Source organism: Oncorhynchus tshawytscha, linkage group LG30 (genome assembly GCF_018296145.1).
Source record: "Oncorhynchus tshawytscha isolate Ot180627B linkage group LG30, Otsh_v2.0, whole genome shotgun sequence".
Lineage (NCBI taxonomy): Eukaryota > Metazoa > Chordata > Actinopteri > Salmoniformes > Salmonidae > Oncorhynchus > Oncorhynchus tshawytscha.
Genome location: NC_056458.1, coordinates 13,645,145 through 13,661,687, shown reverse-complemented (window position 1 = coordinate 13,661,687; position 16,543 = coordinate 13,645,145). Strand labels below are relative to the sequence as shown.

The following is a 16,543-nucleotide window of genomic DNA, read 5'->3' as shown; positions in this document are numbered from 1 at the left end:
ATAGTCCATCAGTATATAGCCCACCCAATTTACCTACCTCATCCCCATACTGTTTTTATTTTATTTACTTTTCTGCTCTTTTGCACACCAGTATCTCTACCTGCACATGTTCATCTGTTCATCATTTATCACTCCAGTGTTAATCTGCTAAATTGTAATTATTCACTCCTATGGCCTATTTATTGCCTACCTCCTCATGCCTTTTGCACACAATGTATATAGATTATTTTTTTTCTACTATGTTATTGACTTGTTTATTGTTTACTCCATGTGTAACTCTGTGTTGTTGTCTGTTCACACTGCTATGCTTTATCTTGGCCAGGTCGCAGTTGCAAATGAGAACTTGTTCTCAACTAGCCTACCTGGTTAAATAAAGGTGAAATAAAAATAAATAAATAAAATAGCTAGCAAGCTATATGTCTTAACAAAAGACTCCACTATGCGTGTCCATTTTAATAGTTAATTTCGACAACTGTTAGCCAGTTAGCTTGGGTGCTTGACTGCTGTTAGGACATAACGCTCAGATCAACCCTTAAAGAGATTGGTGGAGCAAACTAAGAGGGTGTGAACGATGCTGAATGGGTGTAGACGAAGAAGAGCTCTCCAGTAAGTACCAAAACATTCAAAGGCCATTTTCTCAAAAGTTGATCAACTTTCAAAGCAGAATTACTTTCCCATTGTTCCTCAAATGCAGTGTATAATATCTCATTTTGTAGCTCTGTCTCTGCTTTTATCCACTGTAAAAAACACAATTTAAAATTTTGCTACATAAGACCGAATCCAGGCCGGTCGATCACATATTAAAAAAGCATAATTTTTTCTAACGTCACAGTAAAGAACAATGGTAGCTTACATAATACGTCCATTATTTATGGTGGATAGTTTTTACGGCAGTAGACCATCTTGAGAACACCCTCTTCACAGCTCCACCTATAAACCAAAGGTTTTAGTGATTCTGCATCTCTACTATTGTAACTCTATGAGAGGAGAGGTGAGAAGAAAGAGCAGACTAGGGGACGTTGATGATCGTTTATTTGTCAGGACAACCTGTTCTCCATAATCAGATGGTTAGACCTTTCAGATGCAGGGTACCAAACACTTTTCCCCAAAGTAAATCTGTCATGAAGGAAGCACACACAGATATGCCACCTCCTTTTGGCGTATGCAATTGCACAGCCACACAAAGAGTACTGAACCAGAGAGCACAGGATGACTTCCTTCCTCAAAGGACTGAATCATGAAATGAGAGGCAAAATAAGCTGCTTGTACTGAAGGGACATGGTAAAAGCGCTCACAAAGAATTTGGGGGAAAATGACAGCAAGAAAATCGCTTCCTGTTTCATGGCTGTGTGATGCAATAATGGTGGGTCACTATGTTACGCGCAATGTGCATAAAAAACACACGGCACCTGTCATGGTACCAATAATTGCTTGTAATACACCAGATGTATGTCCTTGAACCGCTTATTTTAAAATTGCACACAGAAGAAGTCATAGGGATAATTTAGTTGCTAATGGCAGCCTGCAGTAGCTCGGCCTTCAGCTTGAGTTATTCAATGAGAGGGGGCAGCACTGAGCTAGCCTGCAATGTCCCTTCCTGGAATAGCTCAAACTGCTTTTCTCAATTAGATTTGCTCAACTCCTGCATCCTCTCTCCTCTGTCATTTCTAGACTCCTTTTGAAAAAGCTTAAAGGTAATCGAGGAGAGGCAGCGAGGAGGGGGTAAGTGGATGAAAATGTGTATGAAATGAGAATCCATATCCAATCACGCGTCATCAGGCAAATTACGTTTGCAGGGTGGAATCCCAAAATAAATGTATAAAGGGATAAAAACGAATTTGTGCAAGACATTTTATAGATTAAAGGATGTGTGGCAGATTTCAAAACTCTTCTGTGAAGGACTCAGGTAGGATACACTTGTGCTTCTTCGCCAAAAGGAGGCTATCGAGGACGGGAGGACCATTTTCCGTTTGCCTACTAACGAATTCACAAACTCCTCGACCACTCAACCACTTAACGGTTGCTGGGTCACGAAAAAGAGAAGACTGAGGAGGGAGGATGGAGGAGAGAGGATGGAGGAGGTACTTTTACCAAAACAAGAAAACCCCTATGTCTCCATGTGACGTCATCTTAACTGACTTAATTTGGCTTAATGTGCTATTGAGTCTTCACATAGGAATGAAGGGTGTCACGTGATCAATGGCTTTGTCCATTCATATATAGAGTCATTGCTTTTAACATAATGCACGTTCTATCTGGCGGTATACTGAACTTTAAGTGACTGTCTCACAGCAGGCATGTAATCGTTGGATCTGTCACTATCTGGCTGTCATGTTCATGTTCATATACATCCTAACAGCAATGGGACATGGGTTTTGAGTTTGACACAATCAAGATGTATCACAGAACATCAAGATCGCCCGTTATGTTATTTAACTGAAATTCTGGACTAAATGACATTACATAAATCTAAAACAATATGGGTGAAATGTGGATTCAATGTACATAATATCTTTCAACATTCAGTTCCTCCAGCAACACCTCTCCCTATTTCCATACAGTACATGGAGGCATGCCTGTAATTTATAGCCTTCCCTCCCTGCTCCAGTCAGTGTGGGCTGGAAGCAGCGCTACCTGCCTGCCTCCCTGCTTGCCTGCCTGCCTGCCTGCCTGCTTGCCTGCCTGCTCACTACAGTAATTGGTTGGCCATGTCAGGGGACCCGACTGGGAAATTGACTACTAACGGAAAATTCATCCCTGCGGCAGTGATCATTCTCTACTGAGGAATATCATAAATGACACATTTAAGAACATTACCTTGGAGCAGTTCACTAAAACCAATATGGGCCTATTTTAACGGCACACTACTCCCATCTAGAGATCTGAGCCACTACTTGATAGGTGTTCATTATGCATTCATATTGGGAGGCGGGTGGTGGAGAGAACAGAGATCATTGCTTCGATTAGAGGGATGACTGAATGACTCTTGTCAAAGAGAGAGGGCAACAGCAACCTGCCATCAACACTACAGCATCCACATCATCTAGATCCACTTCACTGTTCCCTTCTAGGCTCCCTCCAACCACTGATACTACTGGCAATGGCAGGGGGGACAAACGCTTCTGCTGCTGAAAGGTATCAGAAAGGCCCAGGTTAACCAGGACAGCAGAACTCCCAGTAACTTGAATTAAATGACATGAGAGACATGAGACCATGTGCATTATTGATACACTTAAAGTAACTTCGCCTATGAGACAGAAATCTATATTTCCCCCATCACACACACATCTATATCCCCCCCCGCCCTCTCTCTCGCTCTCTCTCTCTTTCTCTCCAACTATCTCTCTATCTCTCAATACACTTCCCTGCTTCTGACATTTCCCTGCCTCCGACAGTACTTCTATCTGTGCTACAGCAACTCACATTAGAACAGCTTTACTTCAAAACACGACTTGTATCCTGTCACTTTGACAAGGTCAGCCCTAACTCAGAGTTGGAGCAGCTGCTTCCTGTACAGCACCTCTCAGGTCTTAATATCTAGTGAAAACATTTTCACGAGAGTAACAACCTGCTGAGAGGAATCATCTATACTGAGCAAAAGTATAAAAGCAACATGCAACAATTTCGAAGATTTTACTGTGTCACAGTTCATATGAGAAAATCTATTCATTAGGCCCCAATCTATGGATTTCACATGACAGGCAATACAGATATGTTAGTCACAGATACCTTAAAGAAAATGGACCTCACAATGGTCTCAGAATCTCTTCAGGGTATTTTTGTACATTCCAATTGCTATCGATAAATTGCAACTGTGTTCGTTGTATGTAGCTTATGCCTGCCGATACCATAACCCTACCGCCACATTGGGGCACTCTGTTCACAATGTTGACATCAGCAAACCGTTTGCCCACACGACGCCATACATCTGCGGTTGAGAGGCCAGTGGGACATAGTGATAAATTCTCTAAAATGACGTTGGAGGCGGCTTATGGTAGAAAAATTAACATTCAATTATCTGTCAACAGCTCTGGTGGACATTCCTACAGTCAGCATGCCAATTGCACACTTCTTCAAAAATTCAGACATCTGTGACATTGTGTTGTGTGACAAAACTGCACATTTTAGAGTGGCTTTGTTTTGTCCCCAGCACCTGTTTAATGATCATGCTTTTTAATCAGCTTCTTGATGTGCCACACCTGCCAGGTGGATGGATTATCTTGGCAAAGGAGAAATGCTCACTAACAGGGATGTAAACAAATTTGTGCATAAAATTTGAGAGAAATAAGCTTTTTGTACGTATGGAACATTTCTGGGATTTTGTATTGCAGCTCACGAAACATGGGACCAACACTTTACATTTAAAGTGCGTTTATATTTTTGTTCAGTATAGCTACAAATCCAATGGTAGCAGATTACAGACTGTTACCAATCTAATTCTAAAACCTCCAGATTCCAACATGTTTCCTCATATTCACACTGAGCCACAGTTTCCCTTCCTGTCTCAGTATGCCAAAGCTATGTCTCTACTTGGACATGGAGAGTGGACACTAACTCAAAGCAGATCCAACAAAACACAGGACACTCGGGAAGAGAGGGACAAAAGAGACAAGACAAGGTTTTCATGGTTGTAGTTGTAAATCACTGCATGGTGGTATTTGAGAATTGAGAATATCATTGATTAATGTAAACCAAAATGAACATTGAGACTGATAGTGTATTCAGATGTGAATAGCAATTAAAGAGGAATAATACAGGGGGTTCCAGTGAACCCCAAATTCAGTGTTTCCTTAAAGCAGAGTGTGTCTGAGAGGTCCCATCTGTCAGAGAGGCGCTGCAGCGTGGCATGTCGTGCTGATGTAACATGGTGTGTGTGTGTGTGTGCTCTGCTGACTGACAGACAGTGTGTCACTCCCTCCCTCATCGTCCCTGGCCGTCCTGCCAGTCATCCATCAGGCTCATCAGCCCAACAGCAGCCCATTAGGCCCAGCTCACATATTAATGACAACCTATGCCTCTTGATAAATGTCACACTGGCGCTGAAGTGCTAGCAGATTCTCACAGCTCCCTCCACACGGTTCCACACAACACCATCTCAAAGGACCGCTGATTGCAGCTTCTTGGTTCCACTACAACACTATAGTTCCACTCTGGTTCTACTCCATTACACTGAGGGAACCCTCTCCATGAGGAGGTGTGGCTGAATGACTAATGGCCATAATATAAGCTACCCAATCAGCACCACTCTACTGCTTGACAGCGTAAACTTAATGCATAGAGCAGGTGTTAGTCTATCACACACACCAGCAGGTGGCGATACACAGGGCTACCTGGAGATATTTAGAGAGATAAAGTGAGACCTTATTGTCATTCAGCCTCTGTCCCCCTGGCCGCCTCGCAGATGAGGCAAAACTCACACTATAACAATCAGAGAGGAAGTTGGTGATCAGGATGACATTGAGACAGAGAGAACAGGCCATTTCCTCAATCACTCTCTCGCTCCTGCCCTGTGGGGCTCCACAGTAATCAGACCTGAAAAGGCTGGGAATGGAAGGAGAGGGGGGGAGAGAGAGAGAGAGAGAGAGAGAGAGAGAGAGAGAGAGAGAGAGAGCGAGAGAGAGAGAGAGAGAGAGAGAGAGAGACATGGTGACCGGGACATGGTACTTCCCAGCAAGGCAGGCAATGGCTCACCAGAGGCCAGAAGCCCCCCTAGTGGGCAGACCACAGCAGAGAGTAGAGGAGAGGATGGGGTAGTTTCACTCAGTCAGATGGACATCCACATTCCTCCGCTACGTCAACCAAGCTATAAATATCCTGTCCTTAGTGTAGAGCTATGCTGCTCCACACATGAACCCTGGGTGATTGAGTAAATCCTCCAGGATCCACTCACACACACACACCCCAGTGCACAAACACACACACATGCACACACATACACAGGCATGCATATGTTCACACACAAGCACACACACACCATGGGTACATCTCAATGTGCACTGACCCGAGATGATGAGCTAGGCTTGGGGGAGGAGGGTTCACCTAGGTGCTGAAGTTCATGTAAACTTCCAAGAGTGGTCTGTCTGCCTGTCTGTCTGTCTGCCTGTGCTGTCAGTAGTAGAGTGGCAGGCCTACTGGAGGGCACATCAAAGGGATAGCACCAGGAGGTATTATTAAAACTCTTAACATTACAGGGAGTTCTGTCCAGTGGATATCCATGAATTATCTGAGATCACAGGAGCGTAATAGGTCTATTTCGGAAATGACTTAATTGGGTGAACTCAGATATTAAATCCCCCCCAAAAATCCTCCTGTAATACTAAGTTAAAACCTGAGCCTTTTATCTTCCCTGCTTTCCCTCCTCCCTCTCCTCCATCCCCTCCTCCATCCCCTCCTCCTTCCCCTCCTTCATCCCCTCCTCCTCCCTCTCCTCCATCCTCTCCTCCATCCTCTCCTCCATCCCCTCCTCCTTCCTCTCCTCCATCCCTTCCTCCTTCCTCTCCTCCTTCCCCTCTTCCTTCCCCCACTCCATCCTAACCTCCTTTCCCTCCTCCATTCGCCCCCTTCCTGTTCTCCCAGATGTCAGCACTCTGTCGGATTTCTAAGGGGCCAAAGCGGGACGTTTGGATTTGAAGAGAGTTCTGTTCAACCCCCCTCCCCCTTCCTCTCTGTCTCCGGCAGAAGAAAAGCCTGCTGAATGTTTTATGGGCGGCTGCGTGTGCTTAGAGCGGACATCAAAGGCAGGCAGCGTCGCGCCGTGAGAGAAATCCTCACGAGGGCGACACATGCTCTGTCGTCACCTACACAATCTGACCCTTACTAGCAGACTCTTCCCTAACGTCCACCGCTCTGGACCTGTGGCCTGTGTTTCAATCTCTACTGAATTCCCTCAGAGCCGGGTCGCCTGGCACACAGTTGACTGTATACTCTATTAAAGGAAGGGGTTCAACATGCAACAGATGGCAGGAAGCAGAGATGAGAGGCATCAAAACACACGATGACACTAAAACAGCCTGAATACAGGACCCTGCCTGCCACAGGAGTATACTAAATAATAATCATAATAATGATGATGAATGGAATTAGCAAGTCAAATATACACAGCACAGACTGTTAGCAGATGATGCTTCAGATCAAGCTTTGATCTGAAGCTCTACCAGTGGATTCTAATAGAGAGGAAAATGGGAAGAAGCTTGCTTGAACTCCCCGGAACGGTTTAACCCTCTCCTCGGTTGTCTTAGAAACGCTCAACCATCTCATTACCGCACAGAGAGAGTGCAGCACATCAACTTCTGTTATTTTCAACAAGACCTGGAGTATTTCAAGTAGCTTTTTATTCTCCTCCATTTCTCCATTACCCATCTCATGCAATTCCCTGCTAGTCCAATTCAATCCAGCCTGTCGATGTGTGGCACGAACAATGCTCCATACCACTGCAGGGAAAACGAAATGGCAGCCCTGGCTTGGTGCTCCCTGAACGATGAAACCATTTGATGCAATATCATATAAAAATCGATAGCATTGTCTTGGTCTCATAGATCTGCAAGCAGACACTGTGTCTGTCCCTGGGCTCAAGGAGCAGCTTGTCTGTGACGGAGAAAGAGAGGGAGAGGGGATGGAGGGATGGTAGAGGGAGACGAGGGGGATCCGAATGACTACAATATCTGATCTCCAGCTCAGATAACCAGGCCTGTTTCACCTCTTTCTCAGCTCTACTTCTCTCCTCTCTTTCCCTCGCCCCCTATTCTCTCCTCTCCTCTCTTTTCCCCTCTCCTCTACCTGTCTCCTTTCCTCTCTGGTCTTCTCATGTGATTCCTATGGGAGGCTCTGATCAGCAGGGACTGTTACAAAGATTGTGGTAAGTAAGGGCCATACATGGACGAGTCGGTCTCTTGTTTCTACTACACCACCGCCGTCACTCAGGTCTATGACCCTGAAGGAGACCACATAGTAAAGGGAGGGGTCCCAGCCCGTAGAGTGACAGGAAGAGAGTATTCCCTCTAGCCCATCACAGGCCAACCCAGTCAGTAGACTACACACAGTGTACACACAAGGGGACAGGAGGGGCCTAACCGCTACTACAGAGACTCAGAACTGTCTACTATCTATCAACGTGTGACAGAAACATTGACGGCTACAGTACGCTGTGCTCAATTGATTCATCTGATTAGCTGAACTGATGGAATGACCATAAGCTTTCGACTGTGTGCTTTGAAGCAGAAGACAACAGCAGTGAGGTGGTGAGTTAGATCATTACTGGGCTTCCTGGAAGGCTCTAATCCCTGGTTAATGAACTCTTCCTCTGCCAACGCTCTCCCAGCAACACTCTCTCCCTGGCTGGCCAGCACTCAAGGTGTGCGTGTTGTATGGTTTGGGGAATGTAGGGGCAAGAAAGCGACAGGTTCCCCTCACCACTCCCTCAACGTGACAGGTGGAACTCACACACACAATTTCACAGTTACCGGGCAGTACACACCACTGCGCTACCCCATCCCAGAAACCCAGAGACCCACAGAGTGCACACAAACAGGCACGCACACACACACACACACTCACACAAACACAAAGACACACACACGTGTATATATACAGTCATGCACGAGCTCACACACACGCCTACGCACCACACACACCGTTGACTCTATGCTATTAACACTCCATTAAAGAGGAAATCAAATATTAATCTTTCAACACCAACCTGGAATTGAAAAGAACAGTAGACTCACCATTTTATTATTGATTTCATGAAAATGAATTTCACAGACTTTCTCTACGACGTCTTCACCCTCGAAAGTTACAAAGCCGAATCCTAGAGAGAGAGAGAGAGAGAGAGAGAGAGAGAGAGAGAGGGAGAGAGAGAGAGAGAGAGAGTTAGGGGGAAGTTCGCAAACTTCAGCCTTAAAAGAAAATGCACCATGCAGCTATTATCATGAGGTGCATGGAGAAACTCTGCCCGCCCCCCGTCTTTTGGAGAGGCAGAATGGTGTGAGCGCTGGGAGGAACAACTGAACAAGACAGACATTGTCTTCTCTAAATCAAGAATATGATGAAATCTCAGTCCTTATTAGAGGCACTGGAGGACCTTCTCCACAAAGAGAAGATGGAAAACAGCACAAAGCCCATTTAATGAGATTCATGGGAGCAGGGGCCTTAGCATCTGAATTTCATTAAATGCATTTTGTGTTCGCTTCATTGAAATTTCACTGTATAACAAGACCTCGTTTTTATGTTAATGCAGGACTCGGCATATCTGAATGTATCATTGACCGTGGGATGTTTGAAGGTATTTATAAAATAAAAGCTTAACCCCTTCCTATATCAAGGAGACAAGGCCATGAGACAAGACGACTGTAGCCTTGGCGCACCAGGGAACGCCTATGCTCTTTTCTCGGGCTGTTCTGATGGCTGACGCACAAAGCAATCTGCCTTCTTTATGGCGCGGGTTCAAAGGGGAAATGATTTTCTATTGCATTGTGTCAGAAAGGAAGAGCTAGTGTGGAAACACAAAGAATTTGGAATAAAAGAATAAGTGGAAATGAATGAGAAGCAGCCTGTAGTACTGTATACAGAAGACAGACAGACAGACAGTAAAGATCACCTCAGCCTGGGCTTAAACAAGCATTACCATAAATGTTTTGATTTAACTAGGCAAGTCAGGTAAGAACAAATTCTTATTTACAATGACGCCACACTGGATAAACACATAAACACATGGCTGCTGCTCTAAAGTCATTCTCACACACCATAATCCAGTCATTATAATGGAGCTTAATAGACTATGTGATGAAGAGATATGGATGTTCATTCACCAATAGAACACAAGGGGTCAAACAGGAAATGTAGTCTTAGCTTGAATATGGTTAATACATTGCCAAACTGAACCTATATCATACCCATACCTTCTACCCCCAAGCCATAAGACCGCTAATAGTTAACCAAATAGGGACCTGGTCTATCTGCATTGACCTCCCCTTTGCACCTACTCTTTTGACTCATCACATACACAGCTGCTACTGTCTATCCTGCTGCCTAGTCACTTTACCCCTACCTATATTTTTTATTTATTTATCTAACTAGGCACGTCAGTTAAGAACACATTCTTATTTTCAATGACAGTGGGTTAACTGCCTTGTTCAGGGGCAGAAAGACAGATTTTTTTACCTTGTCAGTTCGGGGATTCAATCTTGCAACCTTTTGGTTACTAGTCCAACACTCTAACCACTAGGTTACCTGGCACCCCTATACGTACATATCTACCTCAATGACCTCGTACCGTTGCACATTGACGCGGTACTGGTACCCTGTGTATATAGCCACGGTATCATTACACATGATGTATTTAGTGTAATTATCTTTCTGTTATTTTTCAATTTCTCTGCATTGCTGGGAAGGGCCCGTAAGGAAGCATTTAACTGTTAGTCTACACCTGTTGTTTACCAAGCATGTGACAAATGAAATGTGATTTTATTTGATAATAACTGTGAATACAATACAATTTTACAATCAGCCTACTTGGAACACAAACACCCAGTCCATAATATCAACAACATTTCAACAGTCAGCAACCTTCGGGGCTTAAGGGAGCCTAAACAGGGTCAGAGGTCAGGGGGTGAAGGAGCCAGGATGACATACAGAACACAGGATGACATAAGAGGAGATAAGGAGACAGCAGGGCTAATAAGAGAAGAGGACCATGGGTAAATAACCCAGAGCAGCCCCCTCTATTCCACTGTGACCTTTGACTCATCTCAGATTGTGTAGTGCACATTATTCACATTCACATGCACTTAGAGACACTCCTAAATCTCTCTATAGAATGACTGCTGCTGTTTACTGTAACCACATGGCCCAGGGGCAGGTTTAGTGTTTCATGTTACTGTAACCACATGGCCCAGGGGCAGGTTTAGTGTTTCATGTTACTGTAACCACATGGCCCAGGGGCAGGTTTAGTGTTTCATGTTACTGTAACCACATGGCCCAGGGGCAGGTTTAGTGTTTCATGCTACTGTAACCACATGGCCCAGGGGCAGGTTTAGTGTTTCATGTTACTGTAACCACATGGCCCAGGGGCAGGTTTAGTGTTTCATGTTACTGTAACCACATGGCCCAGGGGCAGGTTTAGTGTTTCATGCTACTGTAACCACATGGCCCAGGGGCAGGTTTAGTGTTTCATGCTACTGTAACCACATGGCCCAGGGGCAGGTTTAGTGTTTCATGCTACTGTAACCACATGGCCCAGGGGCAGGTTTAGTGTTTCATGTTACTGTAACCACATGGCCCAGGGGCAGGTTTAGTGTTTCATGTTACTGTAACCACATGGCCCAGGGGCAGGTTTAGTGTTTCATGTTACTGTAACCACATGGCCCAGGGGCAGGTTTAGTGTTTCATGCTACTGTAACCACATGGCCCAGGGGCAGGTTTAGTGTTTCATGTTACTGTAACCACATGGCCCAGGGGCAGGTTTAGTGTTTCATGTTACTGTAAACACATGGCCCAGGGGTAGGTTTAGTGTTTCATGTTACTGTAACCACATGGCCCAGGGGCAGGTTTAGTGTTTCATGTTACTGTAACCACATGGCCCAGGGTAGGTTTAGTGTTTCATGTTACTGTAACCACATGGCCCAGGGGCAGGTTTAGTGTTTCATGTTACTGTAACAACATGGCCCAGGGGTAGGTTTAGTGTTTCATGTTACTGTAACCACATGGCCCAGGGGCAGGTTTAGTGTTTCATGCTACTGTAACCACATGGCCCAGGGGCAGGTTTAGTGTTTCATGTTACTGTAACCACATGGCCCAGGGGCAGGTTTAGCGATTCATGTTACTGTAACAACATGGCCCAGGGGCTGGTTTAGTGTTTCATGTTACTGTAACCACATGGCCCAGGGGCAGGTTTAGTGTTTCATGTTACTGTAACCACATGGCCCAGGGGCAGGTTTAGTGTTTCATGTTACTGTAACCACATGGCCCAGAGGCATGTGGGACAAGGCAAGATTTGAATTTCTAATGTCCTTGAGGAGTGTTGGGGAGATTAACTGTCTTTGCAGGGCAGAAAGCGCAGTGTTCTAACTACTGTCATGGGAGAGAACTCAGGCCAAGTTTGATGACTTCCTCTAGAAGCTCGTCGGGACATCCTGTGGTAGCTGGTGGGAAGGAAAGTTGGTCGCCCCTCCCAACTAACGCCTGGGTTTTATGGCTGTTTCAAAAGTACTGTCTTTCTCTCACCCTCTTTTCCCTTTTTTCCTAGTTCCCTTGTCATTACTAATGCCAGAGGATGTCACTGAAACACCTCTAGTTCAAAAGGAGCTTACAAAACCCAGGAAAAGCTGGGAATCACTGAGGTTGAATGAAAATGAATGAATACGCTGATAAATCATGAACACCTATTAATTTGATGCATTCTATGTCAGACCGAGAGAATATCAATTTGAGAAGTGACATCTTGGCTTGCCGTGGGCTGCCTGCCTGCGAGTGTTTCTGTGGGCGAGGCTGAGAAGCGGTGGCGGGAGCTGGAAAATTGGAAGATGCAGCTTGTTTTCCAGCTCGATCCACCTCCCCCTCGTCGGCGGCACAAGGACCACTTTTGACAACCAACAAATCAGCCGTCAGGAGCCATTTGTCACAGCGGAGTGCGGGAGGAGAGAGTGGCGGCTGGGTGAGCAGACCAAGAGAGCAGAGAGCGAGAGAGAGAAAGAGAGAAACAGGGAGAGGGGTTAACACACCTGCCCTCTCTGCAGGAGAGCTCTACTGTCATCGTACTCTCTCCCACTGCCACACACTGAGAGAGGCAGCTCCTCTATTAACTGACAGCACAGTTTCCACTGCACTATTACACCCTGTGTGGTCAGGGCCAAGCCTCCGTCGTCACCACCCACCAAGCACTACCACCACTGGCCCACAGAGGGAGCTGCGGAGACCATCACTTTGGATATGCTACTACACCCAAGACGAAGACTAAATAAATCGTAGGCTGCTGACCTAAACATCTCACTGCGTGCCCACTCAACAAACACACACTCCTACCACACAAACTCATGACACACTGATATACAAACGCAAGAGCAAGTAAATTAAGGATTATTTTGTTTAATTTAAAGCAAACAACATTCTAATCAGTGTATTGAATCCAATAAGCTCAGAGAGCCAGCTCCAGTTGCCTTATTATGGCAGATGTAGAGAGTACTCCCTGTAACCAGAGAGTCTGGCTCAGTCTTACTGGGAGTTATTCATAACCTGAGCCTATAATGTTCTATTAGAGAAACAACCCACACTACAACCACCACAGAGCCTCTGATACCAGTGAACAGGCTCTACTGTCTGATGGATATTCTCTACTGCTGGCTGGGTTGTATTGTCTTCCAGGATGACAGAAACACAGAACAACACCCCTCACCAGCCCAGGCCCTCCCACAGGGGCAGTCTGACCCTCTACCCCTATATTGGTCTTCCACCCCTCGCTCCTTTACCCTACTTACAGACCCAACACTTATAGGCACACAAGCCCTCTCCCCTTCCTTCCCTCCACTCATCCTCCCCATTCTCCCTTCCTCTCATCCTAGGGTGTCAGATAGAGGTGTGTCATTCCTGTCTGGTAATCCTGGGTGGGTAGTCCTGTTCTGTTGCGCCAACATGGCAGGAGAGCAGGACTACACTTTTATGAGATTATTAAAGAGGAGCCGGAATCAATAGAGACAGGGAGAGGTGCCAACACCTTCGCTGAGACAAAGATTTTAACGGACTAATGACAACACATGGATTTTCAATGTGAAGGCTGGCAACAAGTGTTAGTGGCTGGCTGGGTGGCTGACTGGCTGGGTGGCTGACAGGCTGGGTGGCTGACAGGATGGGTGGCTGACTGGCTGGGTGGCTGACTGGCTGGGTGGCTGACTGGCTGGGTAGCTGACTGGCTGGGTGGGTGGCTGACTGGCTGGGTGGCTGACTGGCTGGGTAGCTGACTGGCTGGGTAGCTGACTGGCTGGGTAGCTGACAGGCTGGGTGGCTGACTGGCTGGGTGGCTTACTGGCTGGGTGGCTGACTGGCTGGGTGGCTGACTGGCTAGGTGGCTGGGTAGCTGACTGGCTGGGTGGCTGACAGGCTGGGTGGCTGACTGGCTGGGTGGCTGACTGGCTGGGTGGCTGACTGGCTAGGTGGCTGACTGGCTGGGTGGCTGACTGGCTGGGGTCTGGGTAGCTGACTGGCTGGGTGGCTGACAGGCTGGGTGGCTGACTGGCTGGGTGGCTGACTGGCTGGGTGTCTGGGTAGCTGACTGACTGGGTGGCTGACAGGCTGGGTGGCTGACTGGCTGGGTGGCTGACTGGCTGGGTGGCTGACTGGCTAGGTGGCTGACTGGCTGGGTGGCTGACAGGCTGGGTGGCTGACTGGCTGGGTGGCTGACTGGCTGGGTGGCTGACTGGCTGGGTGGCTGACAGGCTGGGAGGCTGGGTAGCTGACTGGCTGGGTGGCTGCTGCAGAGGTGAGGGGTCTTGGCTGTATCTTATACTTGTTAGAGAGTGGCAGGTCTAGCCCCGCCCCCGTCTCCACTGAGTTACACCCAGGCCGCGTTCACAGCCTCTCACCAGCAGCAAACAGCACACTGCACACACACTCTCCTTGCCTGCATAATGCCATTCCCCCGCAGAGAGAGAGAGGCTACGCAAATAACATTAAAATGCTAAATCAATGAAACGTCAAGTGACCTTTGCTTAAAAAGCTGATTCTGCCAGAGCCACTTTAATGTATTTAAAGTAGAACAAGAGCAAATCAAATGCTGTAGCATTCCGGAGAGTTTTCAATTGTCATTTTCCGGCAGATACTAAAGGGGACTTCGTAATAAATGCAGAAAACTTTACTTTTCAGTTGACTTAACTGGCAGCCCCTGTTTAAAATCCAACTTTAACATATTACTCAACTCGCTCTTTTTAGCACCTGGGAATTACAAATGAGGCTAAATCGTTTTTTTCTGTTATGTTTCCCTGAGTGTGTGGCACCATTTACATACATAACTAGCTTATGTGGGTAAGGCTGTAAAATAATGTGGACCTCAGCACATGAAAATGTTATCCTCTGTTAAGGTGTAGGACGTGTTTTAACACTTTCTTAAGGTTGCATTATGTGGAGCGATCACACACAGCGCGCATACCCACAATCCCCTGGGTACAGTGGAGCAGACAGATTCTAGTGATGTGCCAGTGTCATCCCTCTTTACATGAAAATGAAGGCTCACAGAGCAGTGAGATATGTGCATCCATCTTTTACAGCTTTAGATACTCAGCAGGAGGTGAGATATCATGCTCATCCAGGACCAACGATGGTATAGGACAGGGATCATCAACTACATTCAGACCTTTTCTTTTTTAAGACTGCAAATTGGCCGCAAGAAGCCAAAACAGCTATATTATTTGACTAAAACATATTCACTTCAAACCGTACATTTATATACGATCACGTATCTTTTGTATACGATCACGATCAGGTTCCTACACTAGGATCTGTATGAGGGACTGGCTGGTAGAATGACAGCATCGTTAGCCTTCGCCCAGACCAGAGAGTGACACCATTACAGGGTGACATCATCTCAGAAACACTTCTTAATGTGCAGTCCATAATGAGCTCATTGGCACTCATGACTGAAAACACTGGGTTACCATGGTGTGTCTGTGTCCGTGTGTGTATCTCTGTCTGTGTTTCTGAAAGAGAGTGAGCACTGAGTTCACAGGCCTAGGGTTTACCTCCATGCTGGGAATAAGGGGTGAACAGAGAACACAAAAGATTATCCTTCAGGATCAATACATGGATCTTCAGGGAATCAATGGGTATTTTCCGCCTTATTTACCCAAGCCCTCTATCACAAAGCCTTATTTACCCAAGCCCTCCATCACAAAGCCTTATTTACCCAAGCCCTCCATCACAAAGCCTTATTTACCCAAGCCCTCCATCACAAAGCCTTATTTACCCAAGCCCTCCATCACAAAGCCATTTTTACCCAAGCCCTCCATCACAAAGCCATTTTTACCCAAGCCCTCCATCACAAAGCCTTATTTACCCAAGCCCTCCATCACAAAGCCTTATTTACCCAAGCCCTCCATCACAAAGCCTTATTTACCCAAGCCCTCCATCACAAAGCCATTTTTACCCAAGCCCTCCATCACAAAGCCATTTTTACCCAAGCCCTCCATCACAAAGCCTTATTTACCCAAAACCTCCATCACAAAGCCTTATTTACCCAAGCCCACCATCACAAAGCCTTATTTACCCAAGCCCTCCATCACAAGGCCTTATTTACCCAAGCCCTCCATCACAAAGCCTTTTTACCCAAGCCCTCCATCACAAAGCCTTATTTACCCAAGCCCTCCATCACAAAGCCTTATTTACCCAAGCCCTCCATCACAAAGCCTTATTTACCCAAGCCCTCCATCACAAAGCCTTTTTACCCAAGCCCTCCATCACAAAGCCTTATTTACCCAAGCCCTCCATCACAAAGCCTTATTTACCCAAGCCCTCCATCACAAAGCCTTATTTACCCAAGCCCTCCATCACAAAGCCTTATTTA

At 46.2% G+C, this 16,543-nt stretch overlaps 1 protein-coding gene across 14 annotated transcripts in view; it reads right to left on the bottom strand.

The window, feature by feature from the left end:
- Window positions 1-16,543, bottom strand: part of LOC112250268 (RNA-binding protein Musashi homolog 2) — a 332,528-nt gene that overhangs the window by 82,170 nt on the left and 233,815 nt on the right. For all 14 annotated transcript variants that reach the window (XM_042309137.1, XM_042309138.1, XM_042309136.1 and 11 more), the window contains exon 8: window positions 8,724-8,806. In XM_042309137.1, coding sequence (XP_042165071.1) covers window positions 8,724-8,806 — 83 coding nt within the window. The remainder of the gene's footprint in view (window positions 1-8,723; window positions 8,807-16,543) is intronic.